Genomic DNA, 17076 nt, shown 5'->3' with positions numbered 1-17076 from the left:
AGCTTGGGATAAGCAAATCATTACTATTGATGATAATTAGCCCTGGGATGGTTTCACAGCTCTTAGTTGGTCAGCCAGGAGAACTCGAGAACCGATCAGTTTTATCAACACTTGAGAAAAGGAACCACCCGAAGTAAAATGCCAAATCTTAACGGGGAGGACAGTGCACTTGACCGGTGGTGTCCATGATCAGCTTTCCCTGGGTAGTTGAACAGAGGTCAACCTACCTACAGTAACCTGTTCCCCCACACTTCCTCCAACCTGGCCAAAATGGGGGAATAAAAGGGAATAGCAACAATACACATTTCTCTACTTAAAAAAAAGTGCCTGGTTTGATTTTTAAATATTGCTCAAAACATGTCTTTACAACCTGATGCAGAATTTGTTTTTAAAATGAGTTGATGGGGTTAAGTTCATATTAAAATACTAAAAATTAATCCAATGATTGTACTTAGTGCTTACAGTGGTTTCACACAGAAGGGTGTTTGTGTTTGACTTAACAAAACTGATACCTCGCACTTCGGCGTTGGTTGGGAGTTGGTACCCACCCCGTCCGCCCCCAAGCCACTGGTGACGTCACTAGCAGACTTAGACCTTTACCGATTATAGTGTAATGTGGAAGGGATGGCTCTTGACGCTTCTGAGCATTTGAGCATTTAATGGCTCAGATGAACCTGACTTTATTGCATTTAATTACATATCTTTCTAAGAAAGCCTCTTGCCAGCAGAGCTCATCCAATTGCTCTAAATGACCTCTTTCCAAGAAGCAAGTGACTCAAGAGGCAGGGACTGTTGCTTCATCATTTCACCTTTCAGCGGAAGCAGATGTTACCATTCTCAGAGGGGAACACTCCTAAGGATCTCTACCGAACACAACCCATGCCACCAAGAGTAATTTTAGGGTCTTCCTCATATGAGGTTGAAAAATGATGGAAAGAAGCAAAGACTATCGACAAGTAATGGAATTATAAGATAACTTAAAATGCATGTTCATGCTCTAAAATAGAACTGAATTTGAATGAAAGTCATCCCTTGGTTATGAAAACTGCCCCTAAGAGGTGACTAAAGTTAACAATAGCCCTGCATCGATCCAGTCCCTCACAAATGGGTCAACATTAAAAATCACAGCCTCAACTGCCAGAAGTGTGTGTGTTTGTACATTGGGTGTATTTTAAGTGAATTACAGCAAATTTATTTTTCACAGACATGGTAGAGAAAGCCACACGGGTAACTGAGAAGACAATGTGGAGCAGAACCATTGTAATGATGCTATTGTCTGGGACAGGTTATATACTTCCCTTGGGTTTGTTCCCATGGTCCGGGATACAAAAACTCTGGAAACAAGGTAAAGCACAGCTTCCCAATAAATAAAAAGGCAGGGATGGGCCAGAAAGTTATTTTTAAGGTACCTTTAAGTATAAATTCAGTCCTAGAGGCAGAAAAGTCCTCTACCCAACACTGACACATTTTAAACATGATTAAGACTTATAGGTCAAAACCCCAGTGACAGCAGAGGGATTTTTTTGGTTGTATCTGCGATGAGGAGAGATTCTTAAACAGAATTCTGTGACTAAAACTTCACTTAAATTTCCTCTTGAACTTAAAACTGGCATAATTTTGATACCAAACTAAGTTTGAGTAACCAATACATAAAACAGAACTGGCTAACTGGAAAAATTTTTTTTTCCCCAAAACAGAATCCCAAGCCCAAAACAACTTATATAAGGGATGCAGGTCACAGAAAAAGAGTTAAATAAAACAACAATGGTTCCTGAATTTAAAGGAAGGATGCCCACTTCTCTCTCTCAAGAGGCGGATGGTCAGCTGAAAAATAAAAACATTGCATCAATAGAACACTCCAAATAAAAAAATTGTAGCCATCTCTGTTCATGCAATATCAAAAGTTAAAAAAAAAAAAATCCCAAACTCCAAAACAACCCATAAAAACTAACAAAAGGAAGGAGAATGTTGCCCAGATCTTACGACCTGATTGATGGTTGAGGGTCCCGATGGGGCTGTTCAGAATGTCACGCATGGGACAGAGAGGTCTGGAGTTAACATGAGATCGAGTTTGTGGACCCTGGAGGTGCTGACCACCTCAGAGTAGGGTATGTGCTGTCTTCAGTCCGTGAGTTCTCGGATCGGCAGCTTCAAGAACATGACAGCTAAGCAAGAGGATCCCAACACATGGCTACCCTGGGTCTTGGCCCAAGTTCTCTTTCACTGAATTTCCTTTTAAGCATTATTAAGTATTACTGTTTTTGGTAGTGAAAAGTCACCTTAGTAACCACTATGGGCAGTGGTTTGTAAACAGACATTGACAAATACAAACAGCAAGGCAGGAATTGACCCGGACTTTAAAAGAATAGGAGGCGATGGTGGAAATGAGGTAACTCTTCCCCAGCACGCGTGAACAGACACTCCTGCTCTTCTAATGCTCTATGTCCATTAGGGGGGAGTAGGGCTTGTCAACAGGATGGCTACATAAAGAAGAAGCTACAGAGGAGAAAAAAGAAAGATTCAGATTCAAATTTGATTCTTAAAGTTAAAAAAAAAAAAAAAGAGCTTTTCTACAACAACTGGGGAAGAACAGCAGTGTGTCAGTTAGAAGGCTGACTTCCGTGAGCACAGCCAGGTGTGAGCAGCCCTGGCAGCGCAGACGCCAGAGGCCGGGCAAGAGGTGCCTACCTCCGCTGGGCCCAGGGGTGGGGTGGCGCCAGGGACAACAGTCGGGACAGGAGGGGGTGGGAATGGGGGAGAAAGGGAGGCAGAGACCACATGTGACGTACAGGACACCGCACGGCAAGGATCTCGGAGCAGGTGCTGCTGCCCACTTGGGAGCGTTTGAAATCCCCCAGACAAGGCAGGAAAGCATGAGACTCTTTCATTCCTATTTCTTTTATCCAATACAAGAATCACATGTACATATGCATACCAAACAGTGACTAAAAAGAACTCACAAGAGGGCACACATTGTTTGGGTAAAAATATATTTTCCCCCACATTGTGTCTTGGCACTAGTGATATATGCATAGATTACCTGTCCACCGCTCTCCTACCTTAACAGACACCAAATTACTGAGCAAGGTGGCTACGTGATTACTTCCTCACTTGAAAAAAATGATAGACTTCATATCAATACAATTATTTTAGTTTTTAAAAAAGACAAGTGTCTAACATGCAGCTTACATATATGACAATTCTGCATTAACACCAAGAGTAGATTACACAACACTTTTAGAAACACATTGGTTATTTTCAAACAGCAAAATGACAATGATCTACAACTACAGTTTAAGGCATATCAGCATATTTTAAAATTAAGAAATAGACAAAGTTCTAATGCTGTTCACAGCTTTTCATTTATTTAAAAAATTCCCTTCATACCTACATACAATCTAGACTTTGTAGGTCATAATTTCCACTAAAGAGTCATCACATATGTATCCTGTCAGTGGAACCAAGACTTCTGGAAGCTGAGAATTGACAATTTCAGACACTTGCAGATGGCAAAGCAGAGGGATCTGAAAGGACGGTTTGGAAGGACCACACACACACAGTATGACATGGGTTGGTTAACAGCTGAAACCCAGATTCAACAGTCTGGATGTGAAACACTTAGGGGTAATGTCAAGAAAGTGAAGAAACCCAGTCCGTTCGTTTGAGGTGCACAAGATATGAAGAATAAGTGTAATTGCTGGTGAGATTACAAAGCAGAGAAGGAAGATAATAAGTAACCTGTGCCCAATGTGACATTAAATGTTCCCCTGGTTGAGATGCCCTTTCTGGACAAAACTTTGACCAATTAATAAGGAGCCTAAGCTGGGAAAACATAAGTCTCTAACTGCCAGTAAATTCTCGTAAATGCTTTTCCGTCATCCTACTGTACATACAAACATTATAGGGACCTAAAATCCAGAAGCAATGGTCATTATGGTTGAACAGAAGATACGGGGAGAGGCCAGCTAGAACTGTCTGGCAAAAAAAAAAAAAAAAAAAAAAAGGTGTGTTCACTGCCAGCAGTTAGCAGGAGGGAAAGACAATTAAACCAAGATCAGCAAAAAATTAAGCAGTCATAAAGGCAACCTAACATAAAAAATATTTCCCTCTTGGTTTTCTCCAAAGGAAGGTGGTAGTGTCTTAGTCTAGCTTTACTCCATAGTCAGAACCAAGGACCCTCTGTAATATCCAGTGATGCCCACAAGGCTGTGTGGAATGCAGCCTGGGAACAACAATTTCTGACTCCCATACTGGTATCAAGGAAAAGCTGAATTTGTATTTATTGTGGGAAAGGTACAAATGTGGCCATTTTAAATATATTTAGTGTTTTCTTTATTTCTTAATAAACAAAGGCTACTCAAACCAATACCTCCCTACCTCCCTCCAAAAAAGGGTGGGGGGGGGGAACCCATCTATCCCATTTGTTTCTCTAATTTTAAAAAGTCAGAAAGATCTCAAAGTTTTCTTACTACTGTACTTACATGCAAAGGCGAAAGCACATCCAATTAGATTTGAGGGTATCATTTATTCGGTGCAGAGCCAAGGACTACTGTGAAAAAAGGCACAGATACAGAAAGAAGAGAAGGGCAGCAACAACAAACCAAACAGGGCCAGGGAGTGGGGGGTAGAAAAAGAGTTCAGAAGCAACATGTTAAAAAAAAAAAGAGCTTCTAGAACTTTCTTTTGATTTTTTATTCCCTGACTCTCCATATGGTTTATTTTGTTGTGAAAATTTTCATGGGGGAGAAAAAAATCAATCAATCAACAATCTTGGAATCAAAAAGTCAGCTGGATGCCTTTTGCAGCTAGGCTCACTGTCAAAAAGGCTTTAGTGATGCATTAAAAATGATAATTTTAAGGTGACCGTTTTTTGAACTTACAAGTATATTTTCTGTTACAAGGCACAAAAATGCTTACACAAGCAGCAGTTGGAACAAGCATACAACACGAGTATTCAAGCTTTTGTCTGGCGCACAGCGTATGAGCAAATTCAGCCACGGTTAGAATCGGCATGCCGTCTAGTATTTGGCTGCTCCACAGCTAGCTTTGGACTAGAATCATTAAAAAACAAAACAAAACAAAAACAGTAGTCCAGTAGCTCCTAAGCCTGTCTTTATACCACCACTGCGGCTTGCAGTCTTCAGGTTCTAGCCCAGCCTGGTTTGGCCTTCAGTGAAACAATCTTTACTTCACCTAATTAGGCCTACATCAGTTCATGGGAGACCATAACTTGTTTCCCCTAAAAGTATGGTTTGAGGATGAAAAGAAGGGAAAAAGACTTTATTGGAATCAACTAGAGACTTATTAAAAAAAAAAAAAGGTACGTGTGTGTTGGTCAGGGAGATATAGTATACTCTGTCCTATTTACCTAATGTATGACTAGTGAAGGCCAGGAGGAAGCGAGAGGTGGAGTTCAGGAGAAATATTATTCTTTCAAGTAAGAAACAGGAGACTACAGAGTTAGAAGGTGGGAGGCTCTTGTTAGTAGAGGGGAGAAAAATCAAGAAGATGAAAGGGTAAGCCTCACAAAGGAACAGTACAGAAAAGGGATTAAATACGCCCCCTCCCACACAAATGTGGTATGGAGTGCGGGTCATGGCATATGGGTCGGCCCTAATCCTTGCTGATGGGGCGATGGGCTCGTAGCGCTAGTTGGGGTGAGGAAAAAGGTGAGAAGATTCCTTCAAGACAACTGGATTTGAAAGACTAGCTGTTCTATTTCTTCTTCCCTTTCCTGCCATATATGAGAAGGAGACTATGCAAGGAAGCTGGATGTCAGCTGAACTTCTACCTTCTCCACTCGTGGGTTTGTGTTACCTTCCTCCCCATTCCTACCGGAAACTGATGAGGTCCCCTCTCAGAATTGGGGCTGCAGATGATATACAGTTGATAACAAATTTTCTCATGATTACTGAAAAGCATCATTAGAAGTACTGATGTCCTAGAATCGGCCATTGCCCATGGAGAGTATGAAAGAATGCTTATTGTAAGCAGTAGGGAGGCTGTGGAAAGCCTGCCATCTTTAGTAGAGGATGCTTCTATGAGGCCATGTTACATGCCCTGACGTTCAAGATCGCTGACTAGGACAGCGTCAAGGTTGTGCTGATAGAAGCGAACATAATCAGCTTTCTCATTACGGTCCAACTTGGCCAGGACTGGAGAGAGGGGGGTTCAGACACATTTTTAAAGCCATAAGAGGGTACGGTCTGAGGAGAACCACAACACAGGTCAAATAATGTTATTATAATAATGAAAAATCCACACAAATGCAAAAGTCCTAAAAAGCTGACCCACCATTCTGCCTACGTAGGAAGCTACCTTGGTTTGGGGCAGGTATGGAGAAGAGGCAGAGGGAGTTCAGGGCTTCTGCCCCCATGGAGATGAGAAATCAAGAAAAACAAACTGTTGTCCTGGGTATTCGGGGTTATAGTTCAGCGGCTGAAGCGGTGAGTTCTCCCAACAGACGGACATGGAGCCATTGACCCTCCATCCCTTGGTCCAAAGCAACATACAAGCCACAGGCCTGCTTCCTGCTGCCACTCCGAACAGGCATAAAAGGCCAATCATCTGCTTTCCAGAAACAAAGTCCAGCTGCACATAGCTTTTGGTGTTACTCTCTTGCTCTATCATTTTCCACTACCCAACAACAGTCAGCAAAATGAGTTAATAGTTATTGGTGTCTGGGGAAGGGTAAAAAAAAAATAAAATAAAATAAAACAAAAGGACACAGATGGCAGAGATACAATATTACTGCAAAAGCAGGTGAATGCGGGACCATCCTTGGCTTGCCAGGCTTTATGTGAAGCTTGCACTGCAAGTTAAAAAACAAAACAAAAAAGTTAGAAATAATAATAAATAAAAAAGAAAGGAAAATTAGGAGCGCCAGCACCAGCATTCGGTGATGGTGAATGCTCATGCAATGATGATGGAATTGACAGAAATTAAAACCACGAATCTGAGTAAGCTATTCTACATGACAAGCAAAAGCAAAATTTTAATACTGAATTAAAGAACACATGGTTAGTTTCCATTTGCATGTAATTTAGAATTTATGAGTGACTTCTTGAAACCACTCCATGTTATCGTAGAAGGGTTTACTGTTTGATTTTCATTTTCTCAAATAACATAAAACATTATCTATCAGATTTGGGCATCACATCGGTGCTGAAGAGGAGCTGCATCTTTCCATTTCTGAGTGGCTGGAGTCAGAGAATAAATCTACAATAACGTCTCTGAGCAGTTAGCTCAGGGACTGGAGTACAGTGGGCGGAGGACATGCTATGACGTACTTGGGAAGGGGAGCGGGCCCATCCCGCCGCGGTTCCGGCTGCCGCCGCGCGGGGGCGCCCCCTCGCCCAGGTGGAGTGCAACACCCCATCCGAGAGCCGCACGCCTAGCACGCCTCACTTTAGGCGTGTCCGCACCGTGCAACCTCGTTCCTCAGCGAGGATCAAAAGTAAACAAGAGCGGATGACCGTATAAACTGTAGTTATCGGATGCCGGGGACCATTTTAAAACGATGGATTTTAAGACCTCTCGGGATGGATGAAGCGTCACCACCCAGGCCTCCTGGCAACGGTGCAGAGTTTTCGGAAAGGAAGAACGCTGTCCACTGAACAACTTACCCCGGGCAGGGCCGCACCGTGGCCGCCACGAACAAGGACGGCGCCCTGCCGGCCGGGGAGGGGCAGGAGGCAGGAGGCAGGAGGCAGGAGGCCGGGGAGGCCGGGGAGGGCAGGAGGCGGGGCCGGCTCGACTCTGCCTGTCACCTTAGGAAATGCTATGGGCTTTCAGGCCACTACGGGGCAAGAAGCATAAAGCTTTACCTACGTTAAAAAGGGAGCGTGTCATTAGAATATAAAAACAATTTAGAACTATTAGAAACACTAAGTTCATTTTCCAGGTGGAAGCATAGCAAGTGCCTACATAAGCATCTCTTTTTGGAACAATTTTCTCCCTGAAACAAAGCCAACTCCTAAGGGACATGTATGGTGACCCCCGCATCTCTCTGGCTACGTGAAGAGGCCAAGAGTCTCCCGTTTGTTTTCAAAGTGCTGCCTGGTGACTTTCTGTGTCATCTCTAGCCCAAACTCTCACGGGGCCCTAAGGGGCGGGGGCGGGGGCGGGGGAGGGAGAGGGGGGCTCTTTAACTTTACACCTCAGCTCTGTGACTGGCAGTTGCTTTCAGTGTTATGGGAAAGTTGTAGAAAAGGTTAAGAACCTACCAAAAAAATATGTGCCATTGTCAGGTACAAACCCTGGTCACTACTTGTGCACCAGATGAAGTCCAATTCTATTAATAATACATGAGAATGTATAAATAAGGCTAAAATAGAATTTACACATACTTCATGTAAACATGAAAAGCATTATACATCGCTAAGGCCCAAGGTTGGGACAAAAATAACCTAAAATGATCAAAAGGGCAAGGAGAAACCTCCCTACCTGGGGAAGTCTGTCACTACATAGACTTTCGTCCAACAGAGGCACAGTGCGGATCAGCTCGTGGAACTTGTGTTGCTTAAAGGCACATCCAGGCAACGGGAAACATCCTTGGAACGTTGCTGGCCTTTTATAAACATCTTTAGTTCTAAAACATGTACCTTTATGAACATTAGTGCTTCAGGGTAAGAAAAACTTGACTTTGGGTTTCCTAAGCTGTGAGTCAGCAGCTTTTTCTGTGTCATCCATTCCTATGGATGGGGACCCACACGTGCGTACACCCACTCACACACACACACACACACACACACACACACACACACACACACACAATTTTTATCTTGGGTTAGTTAGGATCAACAAGGGTATGATGCCAAATGACTTCCCTTTCGTCTTCACTGGAAGAGTCACGAATCTCTGAGTCTTTGTGCGGGGAATGTCACCGGAGTGACGGCTGCTCTCCCGACATGCACAGCACAAAGTGCTTTCTGGAACTGGATTATAATCCAGGCAGTTGTTACACTCAGACTTAATCTGGCATAACTAAAGTTTCAGCCCTTGGAGCCCTTGATCCCTCGGGTCTGTACCAACCCCATTAAAATCACACCACACCTGCACCAACTGCTTTCCATTGCTTAGAAAATGTGCTTACTTCTTTGCCCTCTTGACACGTTTTCTGCTGTCTCAGAGCTTGGAAAGTCCAAGTTTGTAAGGTAGAACTTAAAACCTCTCCGTGCGTCCCCATAGTAATGCACTGTGATTTCTGCCATAGGCAACGTGAGGAGACTCGGCAGAGGCGAGTGTGCGTGCTCACCCCCTCCCCCTGTGATGGGTCTCAACTGCTGTGCAGATCCACTCCAATCTGCGCTACTCTGCAGGATTTAATTCCCTGCCTAGTTGACTACCAAAAGCTTTACCGTTTACTTAACTGTCAGCTTTTCCCCTAAAACCCTGGCACCTGAGGGTAAAGAGTAGGGATCCCGAAACACACCCCGAGCTGCCGTATCACTGCCCTGAGAGCACCGCACGCTCAACAGACGCAGGAGGGCAGCGCCCGTGGGCTTGCCATCCGGGCACCACAAGGGTATTCCTAGAAGGGATCGTACCGCCCACTGTGCTTACTGTCAACCCGGCAGCGATCGTCCTCACACTGCATTCTCTAGTCATTAAGGTGATCTGATGCAGCACTTCAAATCACGAGAGAATTTCAAGGCAGGCCCGACTCTCCCACCGGACTCAGGCGGCCGCTACTGCAGTCATGCTAGGAAGTGAATAACTGAAGAGCAGAACCTGACCCTTTGGCACCTTCAATCAAGGCCATAGCTTAGAATATTCTTTTGTGTGCTCTGAGGATGGGTGGGGTGTCTTAATGGAAAGGGTATTTTGCTCCCATTTCCACAGTGAAACGGTTCACCATCTCGTTGAATTTAGGGGGAAACTAGGTGGCCACTAGCAGTCTGTCCCAATCTTCCACTTTGGAGACAAGACTTCCCGTGACTGGCTGATCAGGCCTCGCAACACAGAAGAGAAAAATCTTAACAATCATCATTTTAGGATGCCCTTCACCAAGAGTCATGAGGATTGTCTCCAGAGAGTAGTGAAGAGAAATAGACTGTCTTCTCCAGAGTCCTAGTGTTGGTGCAGAAGATGCCACTGGAGACGGCAGGTTCCTCCAGCCCTGATTGCTTGGTCATGTGGTCAAGTTTTATAAATTAATGTTTGTGTACCCTTTACAAATACTTTAAAAACCTGTATCATCTTCCCTGCACTGTAGAGAAAAGACTTGCTTTTATCTTTCTGGTAACAGACCAGTTTCCAGTCTGTAAATGGGAAAAGTAGACACATGCAAGAGGAATAAATTGTTAGAGGGCCCCGAAGCATGGGGGGACACCCGCTTACTTTTTCTTATCCTTGTCTTTCTTGGTTTGCTGGGCCCCAGACTGCTGTGCCTGGGACTGTAGTAGCTGAGCGGCTGCTTTCTTCTTCTGGAAACTGTTCACTTCCTCCTCCAGCTCCTTCTTCTTGTCTTCCACTTTCTTCTTCTCTTCTTGGTGTGTCCGCTTCAGGAGGTCAAACTTCTCATGGAGCTGCAGAGGAAAAGAGGAGGGCAAGCTGGGTGAAGGGAGTGGAAAGTTACTGCTGCAGGTCACGTGGATCCGCTCCAAATCAAAGCATGCTCCGTGCTGCCACAGCTGCGTCAGCCCTGCGAGGGCAGCACCATCTGGCAAAGCGCAGCAGGGGGGGCCCTACTACGTGCCTCTGCGACTTGGACGCCTCGGCGCTGAAGGGAATCCTGTTCATTCGTACTGACAATAAAATACATATTCATTGTAAGAAGCATAAAGAAGAAAAAAAATTATCCACGCTCCTAATTAGCAATTTACCCGAGTGGTAAGAGTAGTTCTTTATTTCTGGTCCTTTTTCAAAATGTATAATATACATTTACTTATAGACACACGCGGTGACTACAGAGGATATAGGCTATTCAAAGAGTAAGAATCTGTTGGGAGGTTTCTCGCAAATTTCTCGACAAATTGAATTTAGAAAGTTATCACGAGGCAGAAACAACAGCAGGGAGGAAGGAAGGACAGAAAGAATTAAGAAAAAAACTCTTACTAATTTTAGATTTTTATCCAGCATCCACTTGGTACTTATAGCCAACAACAGATAAGGATCAACTTTCCTTTCTCTGCAGCAAAACTCTATTGAGTGCTTAGCTATTTAACCACTAAATTTCAGTAGTCTTTATAAAGATAAATTCAAAGGGAATGATGAGGAAATTATGTAGACAATTTGGAAACGTGCAGAGCTATAGTTCAAGCACTTGAGATATGCACTTGAGATATTATCTAACATCAGAGACAAATAAGTTACTCTCTCTCCCTCCCACCCTCTCTCCCTCCCCCTCTCTCTCTCTCTCTCTCTCTCTCTGTCTCGATGGGATGAGTGCTATAGCAGAAATCCACGTCAGCTTCTAGGAAGCAGTTAATGTGGCCTGGTCACGGGCAATGACAGGCAGGCACAAGGACACCGGAGCAGCAAGTACATGCCCGCAAAGGGCTCCTCCACCGTTTACCTCACCGAGTTGGCTGACAGACTACAATAATAATAATCATGGTCCCAGAATCCCAAATCTTAACGTTGCGGACACTTACAAATTGAGGAAATACGGAGCTACAGAGAACATGGGACCACACCTGGAGACCTAAGGTCTAGTTTTAGTTTCGGCTCTGCTACTTACTAGGTATGTGACTACAGAAATCATTTAACCTCCAGGCCTCTCAGTTTTATCATCTGTAAAATGGGGATAAGAACACCTGACCTGCTTTCCTTACCATGTTAGTCTACTGCTCACAGGATAATATACACGTAGAAAGTACTTAGGAGAGGATGAAGTTCTAGAAAATGTGACGTATTAATAACACACCTCGCTTATTTGTCTCTGCCTTGAAGGAAGACAGATGGCTTACCTCTTTCTCTGCCTCTTTAAGTTCAGCTTCTTTCTCCTTCACTCTCATCACAAACATTTGCCTCATTTCTTCTTCTTTCTTCTGAAGTTCTCCCAGAAATTCATTTCTTTTCGCTTCGTAAGTCTCCTGAAGACTATTCAAAAGCCACAAGACAAGGACAGTGTTGTGAAGTTGAACAGGAAATTTCAGCTCATATAATTTCTACTCATTGCTCCCAAAAAAATAGATAAGGCTGCCACTTACTATGTTAAAGGACACATAAAATGGCACACCATCTTCTTTTCAGTTATGCAGTGACCAGAAAGACAAGCACATCGAGAACCGGGGATGAGTCAGTAAGCGCGATGTAGCATTACAGGTATGTCTTACTGGCCACGTTTACCCTGTATATCTTCACACAGGGAAAGCCTGGGTTGGGCTGGCCAGTATCTTCCAGATCAGCAAACAAGGTAGAAACCAAGTAAGAGACTTTGAGGAGACGAAGGCAGCATAGCGTAGGAAGAGAATGCAAAGGCACTGGAGCCACAAGGGCCAGGGTTTGGATTCTGGCCACAGCAACTTACTGACCGATCTTGGGAAGGGCACAGTCCCTAAGCCTCAGTGTTCTCTATCTAAGATGTGGATACAACAGCATTTACCTTCTAGGGACAGGAGTGTGGGAGTTACATGGGGGCAAAGTGAGGAGAGCATTCGACATACCCTCTGTGGCAACTACTACCCTTTCCCCATTCACCTCCCTCCAGTCCCCAATTCAGAAAATGGATTCAGTGAACCATCTAAAGAGACAATGGTATATCTAAAGATATTATAGAAAATTGCTACTTCAAGTTATATTACCAACTGTAAATAGAGCAGGCAGGAGTTTTATTTTTACCTTAAACCCCAACCACCTCCTGACTCTCTACAGAACTTTGAGCCCAATATTTTAAATCAAATGCCAGACTCGGCTTTATCTCTAAGTCAGAACAAATACATTGACAGAAAAATTGCCTTTGGTAACACAACTTAAGAAAACACACCCCCATTATCCACACCTACACAAACAGAGAAACACTTGCTGATATTTGATAAGGTGTTATTTCTATTTCTCCCTTGCAGTTTCCCCTAGAACAAGACTTGTTACAGTAACACGGGTCTGCAGGATTATCCACCTTTACCCGTGGACTGAATTCATCCGAAGTGCTGACTCCAAACTGGAGAGCACCCGTGGATAACCCTGGCCACCATGCAGAGCCACCTCCCTGCACCCACACTTTTCCTTTTAGAAGGAGAAAAAGGACATTCAGGACACTTACAATGCATGTAAACAATTAGAAAGTGTGTTCATTAGGATTGCTTATAATTCTGTAATCAACACTTTCATTGGTTGATTAAAAATATGTTCTCCTGGGGCGTCTGGGTGGCTCAATCAATTGGCTGTCTGACTCGACTTCGGCTCAGGTCATCGAGCCCTGAGTCAGACTCTGTGCTGGGCATGGAGGCTGCTTAAGATTCTCTCCCTCTTGCTCTGCACTCCCCCTACCCCCAATGCTCATGCGCACTCTCTCTCAAAGAAAAACAAACAAAAAAACGTTCTCCTGTCCTCAAGAATTTCAACACTACCTGTTAATGAACAATCAAGTACTTTGAGTTTCCAGAGTTTCATATTATCTTTTGAAACAAAAACAATTTTGGCCAATGTTGACATTGGCTAATATTAATAGCAGTCTTTGGACTTGAAATTTAATCTTAAATTATAGCCACAGAGATATAGAAATGTATTGATAGAATTCATGAATTTGATCTTGCTTGTTAGCATCTAATGAACTCTTTATCACCTTTATCTAGATCAGAACTGCCAAAGGCAGAAGATGACCTGTCCCTGGTACAAAACTTTGAGGGATACTTTATGATTATGAATATAACCACCCACTTCTTTCTAACAAAGAGGGGAACACCTTTTACAGCAACACTGCCCAACATGTATTCTGGAGATCACTAGTTTCAAGAGATCTTCAGAAGAGGGGTTCCTGAGGCAAGAGAGTAAAGGGAAAACGCTCTTTGAGGTCTCCTGTTGGGAGAGTCACAATGCACAGTGGCTCGCAAGCCCGGCAGCATGTCAGGTTGGCCTGGGCATGTTTTATTGGACTTTTCAACAGTTTCCTAACCCCACTCCTGGAAGTGCTGACTCAGGATGGCAGGCGAAGACAAAATAATCTGTATTTTTAAAATGCTTCCAGGTGATCTGATGTAAGTCGTCTGCCAACCACTGCTTGTTTTAAATGCTCTAAAAGTCCTTACGTACAAGAAACTGTTTATTAACTTAGAGCTCCCCAAAACTGTTTAATCGTGGAAACTTTTTAAGTAACGCACAGAGAGAATGTACTTTAGGTAATGCTACCTAGAATACGAGAACCCTCACGATAACTCTTGTCTTATGCAGTCCCAGCCACAACCTAACTTATGCTCCGGTTTCTGGAGATACGTTTTCAAGCTATGGGTCATGACCCAAGTGAGGGTCTTAACCAATATGTTAAATGAAAAAGTTTAACAGAATAGGATAGAAAATACCAGAGTGTGCTGCAAACAATAAGAGCAGTTGTACTTCCAAATTTGTATACTGGATCATGATACAGAACCCATTTATAGTGAAGGTTGCCACCCAAAGTCAGAAAGCCCGTGTCCTCGAAAAAGGTTATCAACTAACACTACGCCTGGCCAGACAGGCTTGGCCAGGAGACTCAGTGCAGCCTCAGCATCCGGGCCAGAACAGGAAAGCAGTCTCCACAAATGCTACTCAGGCCATCACTGTGTCCTAGGATATGAACCAGGTTTTGAACTCTGACACTGGAAATGATAAGCAACACTCAGGAAATCATAAGACCCTACTCCAAGGAGTCACAACTACAGAGAAATACTGAGAAATGACTTCGAACAACCACACACTCATGGGGTCAGAGTCCCCAGAAGCCTCTGGCAGTTGAGTTGCAAACGAGAGACACCAGAAACCCTCACTAATGCTTCCAGTCAGTAAAAACCAGTTGAGAAGGAACTGGTTCTGTCATCCACTCACAGATCCCTAACGGGATGACGTCTTTGGCAATTTTTAGCTCTTTCAACTTAATTTTTAATTGTAATTATTTACACCCTTTTCTCAGTGTGAAATATGCAATTTTTTCATGAGGTTTTAAGCTGGATTGAAACCACAAATTCTATCTTCTCATTTTCTCACTTTTTTAATTAAGATTTTATTTTTAAGTAATCTCTACACCCAATGTGGGGCTCGAACTCACAACCCTGACATTAGGGGTCACATGCTCCTCTGACTGAGCCACCCAGGCGCCCCTCTTCTCATTTTCTTAACAGCCCTAGGCAGGGATAGGTGTCACTCACGGAAGTCAAGGGGAAGGAGAACTGAGTACAGGTAGTTCAGTTCAGACTTTATTCTGGTAATTCACACAACATAATTCTCTCTCTGTTCCAATCCCCAGGAACCACCTGGTGAAGGGCATGCCCCAGAAGAACACATCACCAGTGTTTATGAAGCAATTTACACACGAGAATTCATCAGTCCTCACAATAACCCAGTAAGGTGGGTATTACTAACTATCCCCTATTTCCTAGATGAAGAAACCTGGATACAAATGTTTAGTCATCTGTCTAGGTCACACAATGAAGAAGCTCAGACAGGAGTTCTACCCACTACACTGCACAGCTGGTGAACCGAGGTCTACATGTTCCCCTCAAACAAATGGGTCTCATGGACCTGAAAACTTTGTGATCTCTTGAAAGAATGGTGGTTACTAAGCCCTTTTCGTGACCTTTTCCTTTCAGGAAAAGGGGGTATTCTGAGATAAGGAATGGGCAGTTTGGATGGGAACTGTTGGGAAAAGGGCAATGGTGTCTCAGAAGAAAAGCAGCAGGACCAAGATCGGTGCGGTCCCCACTTGGGTCCTATGTCCCCCTCCTCTTCTCCAGACACTAGCCACAAAGCGACTGAGGTCCGGGGAAGGGAGACATGGGTGCAGAGAAGGTCCAGAAGGCTATAGGGCAGCAGGTGGGAAAGATGGGCACAGGGGAAAGCAAGCTGACATCTGGACAGGTACGTAGACAGATACAGAGATTCTGCCACAGGACAACTCTGAGTTGAGGCAGATTCAAGGACACGAGCAGGGACGACCTCAGCTTTACGGCCTCCCATGTACTTCCCAGGCTTTCATACAGCCTGTTACTGTGTTCACCCTGCTTTTGCTTCACACTGTACCATATATTCGAGTGATGGCTGCCCCTTCCTAGCCTTGGTTTTAGAGGTCACTGTCTGCTTCATAAACACAAGAGGGGCTTGGAGGACAAAGAGTAGACACAGGGTGCTCAAAGGGAAGGATGGACTTCATTGTACACCTGCACAGAAAGCCTCTGCTTTGAGAATATACTTACACCCCTCTCAGCTCACCCAAAATTCCCATGGAAAAAAATCTAAGAGCATCCGGGAACGAGGACTTTTTAGATGAAATTCTGGAAAGCCACTCAAATCAGCTGCAGTTTTTGCTTTTCCTTAACTGTGTCATCTTTCAAGCAGGGTCCCCTCACTGCACCCCCATCCCCCCCTTCAGTGTGGTCCGAGGCTCATAGGAAGTGCTGGGGATGCTGGAGATGCCTCAGAGGGAAAGTCTGAGCCCCTTTTAAAGTAGTGGTTCTCAAGAAATGGAAAACCAAGTTGATTTCACCTTCCTATTTGCCAAGTCAGTTGATTCAAAGCCAGTTTTGATGCTCCCAATGATCTTGCTTGCACCAAGATGTACACCTGAGTTTAAACGATGGACAAACCATTTCCAGAGTTCCCAGTAACTGAAATGATAGCAAGTATTTCAGAAAGTCTACTTTTCTCTACTTATTTTTTTTATATAGGGAAAAGAGTAAAGGCTTTGGATGTATATTTATAATCTATTCCCCCTTTTCATTATCAAAAAGGAAACCTCAGTCCCCCAATACTTTATTTTTGCTTTTGCTTCCCTTGCCTGAGGAGACATGTCCACAAAATGTTGCTATAGCCAATGTCAGAGAAACTGCCTGTGGTCTCTTCTAGTTTATGGCTTCAGCTCTCACATTTACGTCTTTAATCCATTTTGAGTTTATATTTGTGTATGGTATAAGAAAGTGGTCCAGTTTCATTCTTTTGCATGTA

At 43.8% G+C, this 17076-nt stretch overlaps 1 protein-coding gene across 11 annotated transcripts in view; it reads right to left on the bottom strand.

Moving 5' to 3' along the window:
- Positions 1-676: 676 nt before the first annotated feature.
- The window catches only part of SEPTIN11 (septin 11), a 91739-nt gene continuing 75339 nt past the window's right edge, over positions 677-17076 (bottom strand). For 2 of the 11 annotated variants that reach the window (XM_027598438.2, XM_027598449.2), the window contains 3 exons: positions 11913-12045; positions 10342-10529; positions 2886-4549 (listed from right to left, as the gene is read on the bottom strand). In XM_027598438.2, coding sequence (XP_027454239.1) covers positions 4525-4549; positions 10342-10529; positions 11913-12045 — 346 coding nt within the window. In that variant the 3' untranslated portion in view covers positions 2886-4524. The other 9 variants (XM_027598446.2, XM_027598442.2, XM_027598444.2 and 6 more) reach the window with 9 other exon arrangements.

Source organism: Zalophus californianus, chromosome 2 (genome assembly GCF_009762305.2).
Source record: "Zalophus californianus isolate mZalCal1 chromosome 2, mZalCal1.pri.v2, whole genome shotgun sequence".
Lineage (NCBI taxonomy): Eukaryota > Metazoa > Chordata > Mammalia > Carnivora > Otariidae > Zalophus > Zalophus californianus.
This window is presented reverse-complemented; position numbering and strand designations above follow the sequence as displayed.